Source organism: Psittacula echo (genome assembly GCF_963264785.1).
Source record: "Psittacula echo genome assembly, chromosome: 7".
Lineage (NCBI taxonomy): Eukaryota > Metazoa > Chordata > Aves > Psittaciformes > Psittacidae > Psittacula > Psittacula echo.
In genome coordinates, this window is record NC_137740.1 from 40,497,153 (window position 1) to 40,518,493 (window position 21,341).

The 21,341-nt window shown below is 38.3% G+C and overlaps 1 protein-coding gene across 1 annotated transcript; it reads left to right on the forward strand.

The window, feature by feature from the left end:
- Window positions 1-1,993: 1,993 nt before the first annotated feature.
- CP (ceruloplasmin) lies at window positions 1,994-19,534 on the forward strand (the record flags this gene model as incomplete). The annotated part of the gene is made up of 18 exons (XM_080624020.1): window positions 1,994-2,175; window positions 5,334-5,578; window positions 6,744-6,956; window positions 7,475-7,648; window positions 8,213-8,467; window positions 9,813-9,978; window positions 10,714-10,853; window positions 11,436-11,576; window positions 11,702-11,913; window positions 12,533-12,683; window positions 13,635-13,847; window positions 14,226-14,433; window positions 15,643-15,782; window positions 16,118-16,246; window positions 16,814-16,920; window positions 17,694-17,910; window positions 18,539-18,678; window positions 19,160-19,534. The coding sequence occupies exons 1-18, from the start codon at window positions 2,021-2,023 to the stop codon at window positions 19,532-19,534; spliced, it is 3,381 nt and encodes a 1,126-aa protein (XP_080480146.1). The 5' UTR covers window positions 1,994-2,020.
- Between the last annotated feature and the right edge of the window lie 1,807 nt (window positions 19,535-21,341).

Consider the following 21,341-nt stretch of genomic DNA (forward strand, 5'->3'; position numbering starts at 1 on the left):
AAAGAAATGCTCATGGTTTTACCCTCAAATAAATGTGGAGATTTCAAGGATACTGCTTGTGTGATTTTTTTCTCTTCCTCTGTCTGATGGAAATTAAAAATAAAGCAAATAGCCCACATATACAGGAACAACTCTGTTTGCTGAGTATTAAAGAATGACTTTGAATTTAAGTAGTATAAGAAGGTAAACGTTTCCTCATTTTTACCTGTAGTTAATTTACAGATGGGGCATACGCAACCTGTACAAGCTGATCTTTCCACTGAACCACTGACCTTCATTCTTGGCAAAGAAAAAAAAGCCCTGCAGAAGTTATTTTGAGCATGTGATGCCAACCTGGGAAACTCCAGAATTTCATCATACATTTGGTCAGATTTCAAAAACTTGGCTTTAGCTACAGTCATTTAGACAGAAGCAGAATCATCCATTCAATGCAGATGTGTAGAATGTTCCAAAAGGTGAGATTATGAACTTCAGTTTTCTGGCAGTGCCTGAATTTTTTTATCTGAATAGTGATTAAAATTGGTAATTTATCAGTATGTCACAGTCCTAGTAAATAAGTTTTAGATTTGTATGTCCATTAAAGGAAACCTGTTGTACTTTAGTTATGTTCTTCTATCCAAAATACTCATAATTTTTCTGGCCATTAAGAAAAAGAAGAATCTGGTTATTACAGATGGTTTTAAGTTGCCATACGATGAAAAATGTAATTTAGAGTGAGTGTCACTCTGTCAGTGCTCAGAATGCAAAAGAGATTTTTTAAGAGTTCCCAAGCAACTGAAGATATATCGATATTTCATAGGAGTCTTTACAGTTGGCAAGTTTACAGGTGGCTTTGCATGTCTAAAGCATACACCCATGATGTAATGGATGTATGCTTGGAAAAAAAAAATGCAACTGCAAACTTCAGTTGGGTGAGTTTTGTGTGTCCTATATTTAAGGTTCAATTTTGTTCTTATTTCTCAATGAGACAGATACAAAATATTTACAGAACTTAAATAAGCAAAAGTATAGCTGCCTGTGCTGGTTAATCCATTTAGATAATGGTAGCAGTTAAAGGTTATCTGGAGCTTTATACATCTATTGTGCTTTTAATCACTGAGGAATGTGACTTATCCCGTCTGGTGATAGACTAGGAGGAAGATAACATAGGGAGCTAATTTTGTGGAATTTCTGAGCCTCATTTCCATTTGAACAATACTGAAACTGCTTGGAAATGAGATGCAAACATCCCCCACCTCCACTGGTGACCAGCTGGTCCTTTTCATCTGTAGCTGTATGTGCCACATTTTGTGTTAAAATTGCATTTCCAAGGTTGCCATGGTCGGTTAGCAGAGCTTATCCACGGACACATCAGCTCTGCTCTGATACCAGTGACCTAATCCTCTCTTATCTGTGTTGTACCAGTTCAGCAATTGCTGTGCAGAGGGGAAGAAACGGCAGTCTGTAGATTAAGACCCAGCAAGGAAAATAGGCAGCAGACAGTGTGCATCTACAGGGCCTGCCCTGCATCCAGTTATGTCATCGTACAAGCAGATACACCAGGGAAAACAGGTGTCGTTAGAGATTTTCACAACACACTTAAAAAGTTGTGTTCTTGTGCTGCACATCACCAAAATTTTATGACTAGTATGCAAGCTATAGAGTGATAAAGACTGTGAAGAATGTAATTAGGCTTAAGTATGTAAAGCCCTTTAAATCTACTGTACTTTCAGTTCAGCTCCAAGATTTACAGTCCGGTAACAGTCTAAATGGTAATTTGTGTGGTAGTAGCTTGGCAGAAATTGAAAAAAGTTCTTTGAAGATTATCTGAACTGATGAGATTACCAGAATCTTTTGTTTACTCTTGACACACAGAGACATTGTGCAACGTTTTCTTGTGTGCACCAAAGCAAACAGGAGCAGGGAGTGGGGGGAGGCAAGGAGGGTGGTGGGTGGGAAAGACAAGAACATATAAAGGGAAATTGCGTGTGCCCGTCCTGTGTTTGTATTTCACATTTTCCACAAGTTTCATGAGTGCAAGATGAAGCTTTTCTTTTTAAGTTGCTTGATGGTTTCTTGCTGTTGCCAAGTCGGGGCAGTGAAGAGGGAATACTTCATTGGCATTATTGAGACAGAGTGGAACTATGCACCTGGCAATACCAATATCATATCTGGACAGCCTTTTGCAGAAGAAGAGTAAGTAGAACAGTTTACACTGATTAGTTGATTTTACAGCATTGCCTGCTTTAAAAGCAGACACTAAAGACAGACTGAAGGCTTGGTGAAGGCAGAGAAATGAATCCTGTTAGTGTCAGGGAATCATAACGGAATTTTGACTTTTCCTGGCTTCCTTGAGAATTGCATTCCAATGCTCTGCTAATTAAAAGCATTGGAATATATGTAGTTTTTTTGTGAATTTATTGCGATGAAATGTTTACTAAGTCGAGACAAGACAAAGACCCTGAATGTCTAATGATATTTAATTTTGAATGGCTAAAGTCCCAGTGCTGAAGAGAAGACTTTGCTGTTACGTTTTTAAGTGCAGAAGTTTGACGAATTTAAAACTTTCCTACTGGGCACAGGTTTCCTTTTCAGATATTCATTGTTGGCAGTGGTTGTTTTCACTGATGCAGCAGCACAGCTGGGTCCTTCCACCCGCAGTGGAGGAGCTGGGTTGCTTGTTACAAGGCAAGGAGGGTCCTGTGCAGAGTGAGAGCAGTAAGTAGGATGAGGATAAGTGTGGTGAGGAGAAGGGGAGCACCTGAAGATATGAATGATCAATGAAGAAAAACTCAGATATAAAAAGCATCAGAGAAATAGCTGAGAGAGAAAAAAAGTTCCTTTTTTTTCAGTGCCTTTAAAATGAATTAGGACAATGTTAAAATAAAAACAATGAAGAGAGAACTCAGAAATCAGAAAAATCTCCAAAATTTAGTTCTCGTTTAGTTTGTAGATGAGGGATTAGGAGATTTCCTGTGGTTTGTTTTCTCTAGTGAAAGCCAGCAATCTCTGAGCCATAATCTGCTGCTTCATCAGGTGTGGGACAAAGCAGTCAACTTTTGGGTTTTTTTTACTCACAAACTGAGTGACATTTATGACACTGCCAGTGGTGCAGCAGGCTGAGGAATGGTGGGACACGGCATCGTGTCTGAAAATTGCAGAGCTGTCTTGTAATACAGCAAGCTACCACTGTTCACTGCACTTTCAGTGCATTTCTCTGCCATGTGACAACCTGCAGCATGCTAAATTAATTGCAGTTTTTCAGTGGTTGCATGCCTGCAATGAAGCTGGTCCCTTTTATCCTACTTTTCATTTTCAGCTTTTCTGATTCTTCTTTTTCACCTGAACCCTTCAACTATGAAGATCTGCTTGTATGGAGATTGATATTTATAGAGGCAGGGAAGAGCAGGAGAAGGGAAAAGGTGGTGTACCTGCTAGGAGGAATACTCTACAATTAAATGGTAGCTGTTTAAACAGTCCAAGAAGAGCCATAATATATTTGTTTGATTTAATTTGTGGCTGAAAAGCTTCAGGCTCTCAGATTTTCAGTAACAGAGCTTCTGCAACCAAGTTTATGTTCTCCAAGCTTCAAGGAACTCTGAATTGGCATTTTAATTACGCTTCAGATATGTGCTTGCCAAGGTATAAGCAATTCATAGAACTGTAGAACCACAGAATGGTTTGGGTTAGAAGGGAACTTAAAGACCATCTAGTTCCAACCCACTGTCATGAGCAGGGACACCTTCCACTAGACCAGGTTGCTCAAAGCCCAATGCAACCTGGCCTTGAACACTGCCATGGATGGGGCAGTCACAACTACTCTGGGCAACCTGTGCCAGTGTCTCACCACCCTCACAGGGGAGAATTTTTTCCTGATACCTAATCTAAATCTCCCCTCTTTCAGCCTAAAGCCACTCCCCCTTGTCCTGTCATTACCTGCCTTTGTAAAAAGTCCCTCTCCAGCTTTCATGTGTGCCCACTTCAGGTATTCTCAGATTTCCCCTTCCCCACATGCTCAAACAATGCTCAGCTTTGTAGGAAATATTTTGCATTTTTTGGCAGTATTAACTTGCTTCACAATGCAGCCTGCTGGGAGTATAAAACCAACTTGGCTTGGTTTCTCATCATATAAGGAAACAGCCTAACCCATAGCTAAGATGAGACTGATGTAGATGGTATTTCCTACATGTGGTAGGAAGTGAAGTGAGCACCTCTCATGGATATACTGCCCAAGCACCAGCAGTCAAAGGTGAGGGGTCACCATGTGTCTCTGAAAACTATCAACTGGGAACGGCTTTGGAGCCAACGTTTGCCTGTGCTGAGGGGACAGGCCAACAGAGGAAGTTTAGATTGGATATAAGGAAGAAATTCTTTACTGTGAGGGTGATGAGGCACTGGAATGGGTTGCCCAGGGAGGTTGTGAGTGCCTCACATCCTTGGCGGTGTTCAAGGCCAGGTTGGATGAGGCCTTGGGTGGCATGGTTTAGTGTGAGGTGTCCCTGCCCACGGCAGGGGGGTTGGAACTAGATGATCTTAAGGTCCTTTCCAACCCTAACTATTCTATGATTTGAAGATGAGAAATCAGGAGGCTGCAGAACTTCAGGTAGTGTTGCTCTGTCTCCTGGGATTGCCTCCTCCTGGAGTAGGTTTACTTTCACAGCTAGTCCTCATAGCATGGGCAGGGAACTGTGCAGAAAGATTTCTTGTTAAAGAGATTCTAGAATTTGGGCTAACAGCATAAACCAAAAGTAGTGCTACTGGTTTGAACAGCCAGTACTGGCAGTTTCTCTTTCCATTGTAGTTAGAAAATTCAAGCACTTTTCCCACAAAGATAACTCTTCTCAGAGAGCAAAATATTTAATGAAAGGTACCTGTCCCCTCAGCACAGGCAAATGTTGGCTCCAAAGCCGTTCTCAGTTGATATTTTTCAGAGGCATGTGGTGACCCCTCACCTTTGGCTGCTGGTGCTTGGGCAGTATATCCATGAGAGGTGCTCACTTCACTTCCTACCACATGTAGGAAATACCATCTACATCAGTCTCATCTTAGCCATGGGTTAGGCTGTTTCCTTGCTAATCGAGCCTGGTTTTTTATATAAATGTATAAATTGAATCAAATACCCTTATCTTCAGTCTACAAAATAGGTGTAAAATATTCAGGTTAGTGCTTAGTATGTAACCTCTATATGGGTGCCCAACTCTTCACAATAAGAAGCATATTTGCTCCTAAACACATATAGTTGTGCACAGTGCTACTGAGGCCTGGTCTTATATTTGAGGCTATACTAATTAATACCATTCAAATGCAAAATGAGTAGCTGACACTAGAAATGCATTTGTGTATTTTCTTTACAGGCAGGCTGGAGTCTTTCTCAAAAGAGGACCACATAGGATAGGAAGCACTTACAAAAAGGCTGTCTACACTCAGTACACCAGTCATTTATATGATGTGGTAGTTGACAAACCTTCCTGGCTGGGGTTTTTAGGCCCTATCATTAAGGGAGAAGTTGGAGATTCCATTATTATACATTTGAAAAACTTTGCTTCCAGAAACTACACGCTGCATCCACATGGTGTAACCTACACAAAGGAAAATGAAGGTAAGCTTGAGTCCATTCTATGCCAGGATTTATACAAAGTTAATCATTCCTCTGGATGTGATATCCGCTCATCAAAGAGAAGACTGGTCAAATGAATAAAGATTTAAAACAGGACACAATAAATATTAAATTAGAGCTGAGGAGTTCAATAATTTATCGAAAGTGAAATACGAAGCCAAATGTGGAATTCATAAAGGTGGCAATTTTAGATCAATATTGCACCTGAAGTAAGACTATAATTATATATGAGATACAGAATTGAGGATTTCTAAAGAAAAAACTGATGCTTTCATGAAGATCTGAATATTGATAACTTACAGTTCCAAGTTCTTAGCTCTAAATTTGTATATATTGTGTGTAAGATACACAAAAATTTCTTGAAGTGGAGAAACAGCTACTGCTTTTAATGAGATAGAAGTCTGACATACTTCAAGATGTTTTGTAGGGATACTGTCTGGATTAGTGTCAATTTTCCCTTGCAGTAGCCTATCGTGCCACACTCAGGTGGTGGGGGATTTTCTGGAAGAAGGCACCAGAATATGGCTGTTGAAAGTTTTTTTAGTAGCCTTAAAAAGAGTGTGTAAATTGTTGAGAATATGATGATGTCTCAAAAGCAATCTTTAAAGTATTTTCATTAGAAGAATTTATGAAGTACTAGCCATACAACTAATATGTGGCTTGATACAGATACATTCTGTGGGAGCAGAACAGTGTGTTTATAGCAGTACACACGCTTTTTGGAACAGTGTGTAATTTTTTTTTCCTGTTGCTCTCGTTCCAGCAACACCAATACTGCATATGTCCCTAAGTAGTATTTTAGAACAATGTCCAAGATTAATATTTAACAAATTCTTTACAAATATTTGAATTGTTATCTGTTTAGCAGAAGTACATAGTGCCCTCCTAAAAAACAAAAGACTAAATTTAACATGCTGTTAATCAAAGCACTCCCATGGGATTCAAAGGCAAATGACAAGACTCATGAAGAAAAGAAAAAGATCTACTTACTGATTTTAAACTTTTTCAAAGGTTTTGTTTTTACCTGTATTTCTATGTTCAGTCTGTTTTACTGCAAAATGTGGTTAATGCTAAGGCGTGGCAAATGCTATCCTGACAACATATTGTAAATGCGTTTTGTTGATGGTGGCTGTGTGGCATTCTTCAGGTGCCTTTTATCCTGACAACACCAAAAATTTGCAAAAGAGAGATGATGCTGTGGAGCCTGGAAGCCAATACACATATACATGGGATGTGACAGAAGATCAAGGTCCAGCTAAGGGAGATGCAGACTGCATAACCAGGGTTTACCACTCCCACATAGATGCTCCAAGGGATGTTGCCTCAGGGCTTGTTGGGCCTTTAATAGTTTGCAGGAAAGGTAAATCATAAGTGAGTAAGTAAATACATATGCAAGGTGATTGTTAATGGTTATTGATAAATATCAGAGAAATAATTTACTGGAAAAGAAGAAGATTACAGTTCATTCTGAAATAGCAGCTTTTGGTCTTCTCAATTCCATAGTGTAGGAAATAGTTTGATTTTGTGTGGGATAGCAGATATAATATGCGTAATACTTTGTCCACTAATCCATGAGAGTGAGATCTGTTCATGCTAATAATGCAAAAGGATGTGAAAATACTGATATGAGAAAGATTTATTATAATCTTAGCACATGCCATATTTATTCTTAGTAAAGTTATTTTATACTATCAAAACTAGCTTTTGTTTTCCGAGTGTGTCTGTAAGCTTACGTATACACTCACACGCTAGAAAAGTAACTGTGAGTGTACAAAATAAGCAATAAACAGTGACCAGCCCTAATGATATTACACCTTTAACTCATGAAAAGATAATATCACTTGGCAAAGACTTTGAATATACAGTTTTCTCTTTCAGATACAATGAGTAAGGGCACTGATAAACACTTTGATGATGAATTTATCCTTATGTTTTCTGTGATGGATGAAAATCTGAGTTGGTATTTAGAGGATAATATCAAGACATACTGTTCTGAGCCTTCCAAAGTTGACAAAGATGATGAGGACTTCCAGGAAAGCAACAAAATGCACTGTGAGAGAACATTATATAAATATTACTTGTCACTGATATGGTGAAGTAATAATTTTGTCTCTTTTGAAGATGAGTTGTAAATAGGTTTGGTTTGGGTTTTTTTAAGCAGGGCTTTTTCTTGAAGAATTAAGAAAGATCCTTTAAAAAAAAAGGTGATGGCAAGTATTGTGCAATTAAACTTTTGGAGTTATGATGTAAAATTCTTAGGGGCCAAGAACCTCCTTGCCAGTGTGTCTCACGCAGTCTAAACAGAGTTGTGTTACTTTGTCGTGTTTCTTAGTCCTGAGCTCTGTACTATAATATTGCAGTTTAGAAAAACAGTTTAGTGTGTGTGTCAGAAAAGAAATTACCTTTGCCTCTGACATGGATTCCAGAATCCTAGCAGGAACTATTAGTCATGCAGATAGTTGTGCAGATGAAGTGGGTTCACTTTCGAAGGTGCGGAGTTTTGTTTTGAGCTTATTTCTATTTTGAGTAATAAAGCACTGGTTGTATGACACCTACTTTCGAAGTGAAAATCCTAAGGTCTGTGAAAGTAACTGTAATAAATAACATTTCTTTTAGCAATCAACGGGTATATGTATGGATACCTCCCAAACCTCACAATGTGTGCGGAAGATAAGGTAGAATGGCATCTTTTTGGCATGGGTAATGAAGCTGATATCCATTCAGCCTACTTCCATGGACAGACCTTAATAGAAAGGCATCATCGAGTTGACACCATCAACCTCTTCCCAGCCACATTTATTGATGCTGTCATGATACCAAGGAGTCCTGGGGAATGGATGCTCAGCTGCCAAGTGAATGACCATATCAAAGGTACAGAATAAATTCAGATTTTATTTTATTTTATTTTTTGAGGTTGAGCTAAGAGTTTTCCGAGTCACTTTACAGTGTTCCTGACAACACCTGGTTATAAACCAGATGATATTCTCCTCTAGGTAACAAAACTCTCATAGTAATTGAAATACATAGAAGTGTATTAGATGGGCTTGAGCACGTAGCCACAGAAATCAAGGAAATTGTTGTCTGTAATGGAAATTGTTATCAGTTGGCAGGAATTGGCACAACTGCACTTTTGTAAGCCTCAACTTTAGACAAACAATAGCATGATGTTTGCCTCTTACTGAATGTAATCACAATTTTCTGTTTGCCAACAAAAATGTTGAGGCTTATTCCATGTTTGGGCAAGGGGCACAGGGACAGGCAGGCTAACTTGCCTGCTGACAAAGACATATTCTGGAAAGTGCATTGGCTAATAAGCAGAGATAATCTGAATTTCTTTTCCCTGTATCTTCCTCTATTTCATAGGATCATAGAATGGTTTGGATTGGGAGTGACCTTAAAGCTCATCTAGTTCCAACCCCCCTGTTTTGAAGAGTTTCCAGTGGTTTTTGATAACCATATGAAATACTTAGAAGCTAATTTCACACTCTTACATGATCTATATCCCACTTTTCCATGATGTATATCCCTGTGAGTTAGAGAAGCTATTTGTCACAAAAGTGGAAGGACATAAAACTCAAAATTGCTCTCCAAGGTTTTAAAATTCTGATGTAAAAAGGAGTATGTTTAACCTACAGATTCAACTACACAGAAGTTATAAGTTTTGAAATAGCTATTAGGTCAAGCAGCATACTCATGGTTGAAGCATCCTGTGCATGACGTAAATCCTGCAGATTGGCCTAATCCAGAGCTGTTAAAGAGCTCTCTTTTTAGATTATTTATATGTCCATCAAGCAAATTTGCTAACATATCTTCCTCCTAGGGTACAGAGACATTAGAGTTTCACAGGTAAGCTGTTGATTAGATTTAGATAGAAGATTGTCAGTCTGGTAGCACCTGGCCCTGACTGAAGTGCTGACAGTATTGTTTCCACTCCACCCTGATCTCTGTGATTACCACATCAGTTGCGGCTTTACAAGCAGGATGCTCTTTACCACACCTGTCTGCCTACTGTAAATAGCAGTCATGTTTCTAAATCCTAGCTCATCTGACATGTGTTCTTTTATATAATTATTTTTCCTTTTCATTTGTTATTTGCATATCCATCAATGGTATGGGAATTCTCCAGGGAAGAGAAGAGGTATTGGAAATAGGGAAAAAGAAAACAAAGCACAGTTCTTTCTCCCTAGTTTTCTCTACCTTCTCATTGTTTTCCCAGGTGGTATGCAAGCCCTTTTCAATGTAAAAGACTGCAGGAAATACACAACAGATCACAATGAGAGTACAAAGATAAGACAGTACTTCATTGCTGCTGAAGAGATCATCTGGAATTATGGCCCATCTGCAATAAACCATTTTACTGGACAAGAATTAATTACTGACAGGTAAGTGCTTCTAATTAAAGTAGTTTTACTTTCCAAGCAATATTGATATAAACATGTTAAATAAGGTAAGCCGTATGGTAGAATTAACTTTTAAGGAGAATTTTTCATTATTCTCATCTTTGCTTAAATACTAATGCTAGGATAAATATCGGACCAAATTATGTCTATTGTTTTCCTTGTCATCTTACTATAAATTTTGTTATATTGTTAGTAATTTTGTTGGGATGAGGATGAATTGTAATATCATACATAGGCAGTGACCTCTGATGATTCGAGATGGTTGATTATTCTGAGTTAGAGAGCAAAGCTAGGAATTCATCATCGTATCCTTAGCTGATAAAAATGATGCTAATGGCATCTCAGCTAGTAAACAACTTGCACAAGATAGCTTTGCCCTTTGCTCTGTGTTTACGTATTTAAGACCTGGATCAATTCACTGAATACATTGATTCTTCGGACTTTTCATCTGTGAGTTAAAGAATACTCACCCACTTCGCAAGGGACACAGCACTGTGTCTTTTTCTTAAAGAAAAGTTAGTGAGGGACAATGGAGTCTTGCACGTCCTTATGTAGGACTGCATATAAGTGTGCAGCCAGGCCCTTGCAAGGAGAACCAAAAGACAAACTGGGCATGTCATTATGCCTCAGATAATAGGGTTGAGGTCCTGACTGTCTTTGTAAAGCTGAGCGTTATGACCTGAACTATTTTCAACTACTGAAATTTCTTTCACATAGTGAATCTCGCGTATTTTTTGAACAAAGTGAGACAAGAATTGGTGGCTCTTATAAAAAAGCCGTTTACAAAGAATACACAGATGGTTCTTTCACTGAACATAAAAAAAGACTTGCAGAGGAAGCACATCTTGGACTCTTAGGTAAGATATCTAAAATTGTTTCGTGTCAAAGATTTATGAGAGTAAACTACCACTTTCACCGGCAAGCCAACAGTGTCCCTCCACCTCTGAAGGAGGGGCCCTCGTCTCTCCCTGCTTCCTGCAGATGCTGGTGCCTGTGGCTTCCTCCAAGAGACACCCCAGGGTGTAAGAAAGCTCTTGAAGGCAATGTTGTGGTGATCCCCAATTTGCCTGTGGGAATATGTCATGGTCTCCAAAGGTCTAGGCAGGTCTGGCCCTATTTATAACCTGTCTGCTTCTGGCATGGCTGTGGACTGAGTTTGAGGTTGGTACTAGTGTCTGTAGGTTCCTTTCCAAAGGGAGAAACTGTCCTGCATGTCAGTGGGCCCCCATCAGGAATTGGGAATGGAACATTCCATCTGCTGCTGGGCTGCTATGTGATTCAGGCCATGTGTCAGGGACCTAGTCTGTGGCCACATAGGCCCAGGGGCAGTTCCCCATGCGATGGGAAAAGCAGCCAGCCATTGATTGCTTTAAGCTCATGATGACCTGTACATCACTTGATAGAAACATCTTGTAATTGGACCATGTGCTCTTTTCTAGGACCTGTTATCAAGGCTGAAGTGGGTGAGAGCATCAGGGTGACCTTCCGAAACAATGCCAGCCGCCCATTTAGCATTCAGCCCCATGGTGTGAGTTACCGCAAGAGCGACGAAGGGGCATGGTATGGTGCTGCCTCCAGAGGTGCGCCTACAGATGGGAATCCTTCAAGCACCAGGGAAAAAGCTGTTGTACATGTTAATGTATCAATGGTGATAGAATAAACAAAGTTAATTTGGCAGAATTCCTAATGTTGAATTCTATAATAGGTACTGAATCTCCAGCCTCCCATGTGAGTCCTGGTGCTACGTTTACATATGAGTGGAATGTGCCGGAAGATGTGGGCCCCACAGATCGAGATCCAGACTGTTTGACCTGGCTTTATTCCTCAGCTGTGGATGCAGTCAGAGACACCAGTTCTGGCCTTGTGGGTCCTCTCCTGGTGTGCAGGAAAGGAGCTCTGCTTCCTTCTGGGAAACAGGTCAGTCAAAGAAGAAAATGGAAGCATTTGCATCATTGTAGCTGCATTAGTGCTCCTCCTGAACTGTGCCCTCAGGGCCTGCCACATTTTAACAATCACTCAGCACCTTCTCCTCTCCACATCACAATCTCACCTATGTGCTCAGGGGAATAATACATAACATGAAGGAATTGGCTTTTGTTGTGTTTGGTTGTGGTTTTGGGGGTTTTGGTTTGAGTTTTTTGGGGTTTGGGGTTTTTTTGGGGTTTTGTTTGGTTGGTTGGTTTTGGGTTTTTTTTTTTAACCAAGCAAAATCAGTCTGGCTGCAGACAGTCACTGTTGTGAAACCACCATTGCAGTAAGCAGCCACTGGCGTTCAAGTCAGCTAGGATGAGAATGACTAGAAAAGACCAAAACACACATTTGTTTCTGGAGGTGTTTCCTGCTGACAGAAAGAGCATTAGCAGCAGGTATCTAGTCACCAAATAAAACAATTTGAGAGCTTTATGATTATCAGAATGAAGTATCAATGTATGCATCTATCATACTTTGTGAATTACACATTATTATGTGCATAGATTTTCCCCTGACATTCTGTTCACTCATTTCTATTTTCCTTTGTGCTATTTCTTCTCAACAGAAAAATGTGAACATGGAGTTTTTTCTACTTGCCACTGTATTTGATGAGAATCTGAGCTGGTACTTGGATGACAATATTTTGATGTTTACACTGAATCCTAGCAAAATTGACAAAGATGATGAAGACTTCCAAGAGTCTAACAAAATGCACTGTAAGAAAATCATTAGTTAAACAAATATTCATTTCTATAATAAAGTTTTTACTTTTGTGATCTCATGTTGAAGCCTGGGAAACTGTCTAGTGGCAGAGACATTTCATTCCTTTCCATTGTGCAGGTTCTTTTCTGACAAGCTGCTTTCCAGCTCTATTTAGCTGAAACAATTCTACAGTAGCAGCTACAATCTGACCTTCATAATCTTACCTACTGGCAGCACTCCTCGTAATGCAGCCCAAGATACCACTAGCCTTCTTTTGCAGCAGGGGTACATTGCGGGCTTATTTTGTGTCCATGGGTGAATCTGGATTCCTTTACCAGCACTGTGGCTCCCTTAGAATGAAAATCTTTACTTCTTTAATAGGGCAGAGTTGAGTTTCACTCTGATCACATTTCAATACCGTAGAAATGTCTTTCAAGTTTCCTGTATAGGAGTATTTTTATCTTCAGTACTTAGTCCTAATCTTTAAGCATGTTTACTTGTGCTTGTTCTTAAATTTTGTGCTCAGGGACATTCCTACTATTTGCAGAGCCTTGAGCGTTCATTCGTACCTGTGAGGCCCAGGCTTTGAAAGCTTTGCACAAGAGTAGCTAAAACCCACTTCAGGTTGTCTCTATTGTGTGGCTGGAGGGTCTTGCAGGGTATAAAACAGGATGCTTTACGTATCCTGAATACTTAACAGCTATAAAACAGTGGAAGTTCCAGCCAGTCAAGTCAGCTACCTGTGCTTTAGACATTGAAAAGGAGAACAGTTAGTGATTGTTCTTAAACACTGGGTTTGAAAAGCTTTGCTTGAATTGATTCTCTAATTTTGCTGATGTGATTAAACTTATTATTGACAGTCTGGGGCATCACATTACATCTGAAGTGTGTGTTATTTAATCTGTATTGCAGAATTAAGTAATGTGTTAATCAAGGTGGGTTTTGCTTCCTCAAATCTTCTACAGCCATTAATGGTTATATGTATGGAAATCAACCTGGTCTTGAGATGTGTAAAGGAAGTGTGCTTTCCTGGCATTTGATGGGCTTGGGGTCAGAAGTTGATGTCCATGGGATATACTTTTCAGAAAACACATTTGTAACTAAAGGAACAAGAAGGGATACTGCAAATCTGTTTCCACATACATTTCTTACAGCTATTATGAAGCCTGATTCTGAAGGTAAATGTCTTGTTTAAAAATTCTGTTAATAGTTTAGACTGTTTACCTGTGAAGCTTTTATGCTTTGAGACTAGTTTTAATAGCTGATAGTTTGAACCTTTGGATACTAAAACTGTGTACAGTTGTGTTTAAGGGCATTAAATTTGTGTTCATAGGGCATAAGTTCCTAATGCGAAAGCCTTGATTTTTCTACTTCTGTGTATGCTGAATCTTATTACTACAAGTTGCCAGACTACACAAAGAATTAGGGTCTTATATGAGTAATAGCCTGTGTCCCTGTCTCTAAACACTAAATCAATGTAGTTAATACAATCTCAAGATTAATCTACTAGTCATGGATTTTTGTCCTCAAGTCTTTATTTCTTGTATGACCTCTAGGAGTTTTTGAAGTGTCATGCCTGACAACAGATCACTACACAGGGGGCATGAAACAGAAGTACAGTGTGAAACAGTGCCATTGGTGGAATGTGGATGTATCTATGTATTTGCATGAAAAGACTTATTATATTGCTGCAGTGGAAGTTGAATGGGACTATTCTCCTAACAGGACATGGGAATTTGAGCGGCATCAATACCATGAGGAAAGGTACTTTGAAATATATGCAAGGGAAAAGATACAAAAAGGCAAAGGAGAAACTCCCTTCTCTGAGACTTTTCCTCCTTGAGGAATTAATTTCTAGACACTCTTTGCTTATATATTTTTAGGGATCACTTGAATTTGTGAGTCTTCCACAGTAATGTTGCCGTGTAACTGTGAGCCAGACAGCGTAACGTTCATGAAATGCTCCAGCACAGATCTTCTGTGGGGCAGCTGCAGATTTTCATGGATCCTGGATAGTGCATGCACATTTACTACTTACTGATGTTGGTATAGTCCTTGATGTGGAATGATTAAAATGTTCATTAAGTTGTAGATATGATGACTACTTTGTCCTGGTAATTGATTTCTTATAATATGTAACATGTCTTGTCTCATGTTTTTCTGTACTCTGAGTAAGGTTCTTTTGTACTCCTCTCAGTTTCATTAGTTTACGCAAGACAAATTCATGACTTAATCCATTCACTATGAAGCTTGTCACATTGGTATTCTATTCCCAGTATTTGCATCTCAGTGAGAGAACTGATTGGATCATATAATTCATGCCAATGAGCAGAAGAGGCTAAACAATTAACGGATTAATTTCTATGTGTTCCACCTGTATTTGAGGTTAAAGTAGTAGATTGTAACTGCTTATATTTTTTATTTATTTAATTGTATTTTGTTCTTCAATTTGATAGCACATTTCCTTGCCCTGCACACCCCAGCGGACTCTGTCATAGTTCTAAGTACAAGTAATATGGACTCTGCTGTTACTACTTTTTTTCCCCACCGACTCCAGCCCCCATGATCTCAGCAGAGAATCAGTCCCTCGTGTTTTGTTTCAGCAAAGCACTTAAGCGTTAGAAATTTTAAGCTTCATTTCAGATCTACAGAAGTCACTGAAGGCTCTATTTTTTGTTATGCAAATTGCTGGATGACTTCTTGCAATTTGAAATATCTGCCAGGCCAGGTACTTGAGCATTCTCTCAAATAGTGTGTAGACTTGGTCTATTTATAGTGGTTTTTAAGCCTTACATGTTAAGAGAAACCTCCCAGCTTAAGAAGAATGCTTTCTTGTTGAAGATACCCGTTGTCCATGAGATTACTGTTTCACTGAGCTAGATTTTTGTTTGATGGTTAATTGCCATGCCTGCAAAAAGATGTTCTAAAATACATGAAGAAATGTACGACTTTTTTTTTTCTTCTTTTCCCCAGTCCTGGCAATCCATTTTTAAATAAAGGAGACAAATTCATTGGGTCAAAATACAGAAAGGTAGTATATCGTGAGTACACTGATCAGACATTCAATACTCCCAAAACCAGAACAGAGGAGCAGCAGCACCTGGAAATTCAAGGTATAGTCATCATGAAGTTCAGTTTTGACCTGGGAAAAATGCAGTGAAACAAAACAAGATACTATTTGAACAATACTGAGTATAGTTGTGTGCACACAAAGTGCTTAAACCTACAAGGAATTGCTACTTTTATTATGGTGCTTTGAGACTTGGGTCTCTACTTTAGATGTCTAACTACAGCTACTCAGGTTGGCTCATCATAGTGAATGTCATTTTCTGTGTGTAGTTTTTAGTTGAATTACAACCTAATGTTGTGTATTTGAATGCAACCATGTCTTGCTGTCTGCTCTGATCTTTTTGTCAAACCAAGTTAATCTTTCTTTCCAATTCAACAGGGCCACTGCTTATGTCAAATATTGGAGATAAAATTATAATAGTTTTTAAAAACTTGGCATCAAGACCTTATTCTATACATGCCCATGGAGTGAAAACAGACAGTTCTATTGTTGCTGTAACTAACCCAGGTATCAAAGCATTCTTGTCTATTTCTAACAGAATATCAAGCCTTCTAATATGGTTTAGCAAGCTTTCATTGTAAGACAGTAGGGAAGACATCATTTTTGTTTGTTTCTTTGTTCTTACCTCAGGTTCTAGTTGTAGAAAAGAATATTTCTACAGTTAAAATGACCCTGCTAACTATTGCTATGTATCCTAGCCCTTGGCAGATCAGTAATTTGTTGATGCAGTGTGGCTGCACCTTTCATAAAAGGAAACAGATTTTGCAACATATGGAGAGCATAGCTTTATGCTAGCTGTTATTTCAGAGGTTCCTCTGTGATCTTTACAAAAGATACAATTGTTTTTATTAAGTATGGTGAACTGGACAGTGCAGCCACCGAAAAAAAATAGCGTTGGCAAAAAGAGTCAGGGATTTGCAGAAGGGAAATAACAATAAGCTGGCCAGTGTAGTAATTGGGAAGAGGAAGTTCAAGACAAATATCAGCTATAGAGATAACATCTGTTTTGGGATGACCTCTTATAGGTCAGCACACAGAAAACTTCTAAAATTAATTTATATTTATTTCATTTAGGTGAAACAAAAAGGTATGTCTGGAAAATCCCAGAGAGATCTAGTCCTGAGAGAGGAGATGCACATTGCATTGCATGGGCGTACCATTCAATGGTGGACATAATTAAGGTAGATTATTAATAAAATCTAAAGGTTTTTGTTGATGACTTCAATACAAATATACTTACAGCAAAAGGAAGAGAAGTTTGAAACTCTTTCTGCTTTTTCTGTCAAGTTGTTCCCCCCATTACCATACCTCTGAATTTAAATCTCTGAATAATGCAAGAAAGTCACGGCAGAATTTCAGTCACAGCCCTTCAAGTTCTTGTTTCCTGGTTCTGCTGTTGGTATAGATCACCTCACTCAGATTTCTTTCTTAAAGCTAACATTTTATAGCTTCCTCAATATCTAATCTGTCATGTGTGGAAAAACTAACATGCAGCTGGGGAACATATATCCAACATTTTTGTACAAGCCACCTGTTACCATGAATAATAATTTTTAATGTAAATTATAGGATTCTTTCCATTGTGTCTCAGAAAACACCAATAAAAAAGTCTCCAGAAGTGTATTTTGAATGGAAACCAAGTTCAAAATCCTAAAGACTGAAAAGAATTTTGGAAAATAAAAAAGAAAAAAAAATTAAAGAAAGGCAAGAAATTAAAATGGAACAAATGTTTATTTCTGGCAAGAGAAGAAAAAGAGGTAGTTGCTCTTCACAGTACATTGAACTTGATCCATAGGTACCACGTAACAGTCAAGAAATAACCTTGTTTGTCTGGCTACCTTTATTCCGGATACTGACAGCTGTAAAGATAGTAGGAAGATTCATGTCTGGCATTAAAAAATGCTACGGCTTGGTCATATCATGTAATGATATGGTTTTTCATTTGTCATTTCAGGACACTTACAGTGGATTAATAGGCACACTTGCTGTGTGCCATAGACATTATTTGCCATCTTTTCATACTAAAAAGAAAGTTCAATTTGCTCTTCTTTTTATGGTTTTTGATGAAAATGAGTCATGGTACTTGGATGAAAACATTAAAACGTATTCTACCAACCCACACCTTGTTGACAAAGAGGATGAAGAATTCCTTGAAAGTAATAAAATGCATGGTATGTTCCCAATTTAGTTAATGTAAATCTGGAAACTCTATATACTTATGTATTTGAAAATACTACATATAAATTTGACTTTCTCATCCTCTCTGAATTTTCAGCTCTAGGAAAAATTTCACTCAAAACTGTTTGAAACTGTTTTGGCACTGTTAGTGCCACTGAATGATTGATTTTTATTTTTTTGTAAACCTATAAAAAATGGTTCTATGTTGAATTTTCATAGAGCAGGAATAAAATTCCCTCTGAAGGAATAAAATTGTAAAAATGACATCTGAAATCTTGATTCTATGTCAGCAAACAATTGTTCTGGATAAGCTGGAAAGCAATGTGCGTCTTGGTAAAGCTTACCCTCCACAAAGAGCTGCAGGAAATGCAGTACAAGAACTGCAGTATAAGCAATGGTGTACAGCAAAAAACTTTTAACTACATCTTGCTTTCTAGTTATATATGGAATATAATCAGACCCATTCATAATATGCTGTCCACTTGTTTTGTTTTCATATACCATTCAAAATTGTTACTTTTGCCGGGCATTGGCTTTCAGATCTTGTATTCCATTAAGCTTAGAGAACAACACTACACAAAGTTTTATTTATTTTCTGTCTTGCTCTTTTCCGGTCTTTAGCCATTAATGGAAAGGTGTTTGGAAATTTACATGGCCTGACTATGCATGTTGGAGATAAAGTAAGCTGGTACTTGATGGGAATGGGCAATGAAATAGACATTCACACAGCACACTTCCATGGCCACAGCTTTGACTATAAGGTAACAGGTCCTTTTCACTCATTTCTTGCTTTGTTAAGAATGAAAGCTATGTCAAATACCAAGGACTGTAATCTCCAGTGAAAAGTCATGTGTTACAATATTAAGCAGGACTTGTAATTTGACTGTAAAGTTTTTATGCCCAAAACCTGCGTATGACCAGTATACAACATACAGAGTATCTGCCAGTAGCATTTGCTGAACAGTGACCTCACAAGATGCTTCAACAAGGGGTCTGTGAATTTTCATGGCTGTGGTAAGACAACAGCTGTAGTTTTCATTCATTTCCACCTAGTTGCTAGTTTATTAATCCTTTAAGCATGAAGTGGATGTACAAAATGATGTTTCTGTAGAAATGATACGCAGTAAATGTCTTTTCACTCAATTGTAAAAAGTGTGGTGGGAATATGCATAAAAGGTAGCTTAAATTACTGCCATCTGGTAATGCCACACTATTTAACCGTTGTTTCTTCTTTTCCTGAAGCAAACAGAGGTTCACCGAGCAGATGTCTTTGATCTGTTCCCTGGAACATTTCAAACTGTGGAAATGACCCCGCAGAACCCTGGAACTTGGCTATTACACTGTCATGTTACTGACCACATCCACGCGGGCATGGAAACAACCTACACCGTGCTCCCAAAGAAAGGTAGGAGCTTATCTAACTCAATGATGTTCATTATGTTAAAAGATGCAGAATGGGTCTCACAAGCATACTCGGAACCAGTTCTGGCATCCAGCAATATTTCATGCCTTAATATTGATGTCTGGGGGCCAGAATTTTGCAAGCTGTTCAATCATATTTGCCTCAGTGCTGCTGCTCAGAAAACAGAAGTAGCTAAAGGACTGGATGTTAACTGACTATTGCTTCAGCTTCCCATCAATGAAATAAAAATGACAGATTTTTATTCAAAAGAGTATTGCATACCCAAAAAGCGCTAGTAGTGTCAGACTCCCTCTCAGTCTTCATTTAGAATTTTAGATTCAGAAATATTTAATGTGGAAAAAAACCCAAAACACCTTACATCTTGAAGAATTTGGAAAGTTCTTCTTTCAACAGTTAATCCAATTTTAAAAGCAACACTTTTCTGTACTCCAAAGACTGAGCATAATAGGTATGTATCGCAGTTAACTGACAGAAAGAGAACAGCAGGAACATCTCAAAATGTGTGTACGTATATATGCACACACAACTATATAATGTACACGTGTATCTATTAATAAAGATACAGATTGGAATGTTAAACACAGTGTAGTTCTATTTTATAAACCATTGAGATTTACAGAATACATAATAAAAAGCCTGACATGAGAGTACACAGAAAGAGATGCAGAAACAGACTTTAATTTGTAGAAGCAGTATGTTGGATTTTTTACAACCAGCCATCTAAAGTGCACTAAAATATACCCTTCAATGCATTTTAAAGCTGTTCTAAAATCTACTACACAATACCATGAAGATAGTAGGCCTTACCGCTCTAATTTTGGATTCTGTCGTCCACATGCAGACTATTACTCTTGTGATGAAATGTGTGTAACAAAAGCTATTATTTTCTCCCTTACAGAAAAACAGTCTTTATTACCAGAATTATTTGATCAGTTCAAGAGTCAAGGTACATGGGGCACACTAGAATGATGAAAACATTTTACCACAGTGATTCTTCAAGGTTTACCTTCAGCAAAGCATTTCCTGAGAAATACCGTCTCCTGGACAATTCATTTCCATGTGTGTTTTGGAAGATTTCATTTAGTGTCCCATGGCTAACAAATGTGCTGTAGACTGAGACAGCTGATTGGATAAAACAGCTTCTAAGTATCTTTCCCTCTAAATAAAAATAGTAACTTGCAATCTAACCATATTCTAGGTGATGCCTAGTGCGTGTTATTTAACTGCTGAGGGGGACAGAAGAGTGAAATGGAATGTACTTTTTAAAAAAAAAAAAGATTGTAAATAACCCTATGTAACAGGAAGGATTGTTTGGGGTATCTGCTGTCACATTTTACTGGTCAAATACACTAGTAGCTATTGCTTTTAAAATAGGAATTTAGTTATCACTTTATGCGTAGGTTCACACATATATATATATACATACTATCACGTAACTGAACACCTAACAAAATAGTTCTATTATTTTCTCATTTTATCCAGTAACATCTTTCAAGATAGCCAACTTAAAAGATGCACTGGCTGAGGGATCATGGTTGCACAAGATGTTTTTGGTTTTCTGTTACGAAAATAATTACAAGACAGACAAAGTTATGCTGAAATAAGCCTGATGAAAGTCAGTGAGTGAAGGGCAAAATTTGGTGACTGCTGTACCTAAGAGCTTTGTTTTGTTGCATCTTAAGACAGCTCCTGCAGTGGAATCATTTTGCTGTTAGTTATGTGGGGCACAGGCATAGGCAAATTAAGCATTTCTTGACAGATGGAAGCAGCAATATTAGTGCATGACTGATATCGGTCAAAAATGAAAGCAGTAAGAGCAGGTACTGTTGTGCCATCCGTTGTGTGTTTTAATAGCCCAACTCCACCTAGACCTGTGCCAAACAAGAGGGAAGGATTTATGGGACAGACAGGCAAGCAAAATATTAGGCTTTACAGCTACCAGAACAAATGAAATTGCTTTTCTGTAACAAGCCTAAATCGCTTTACCATTTTTTAAGATAG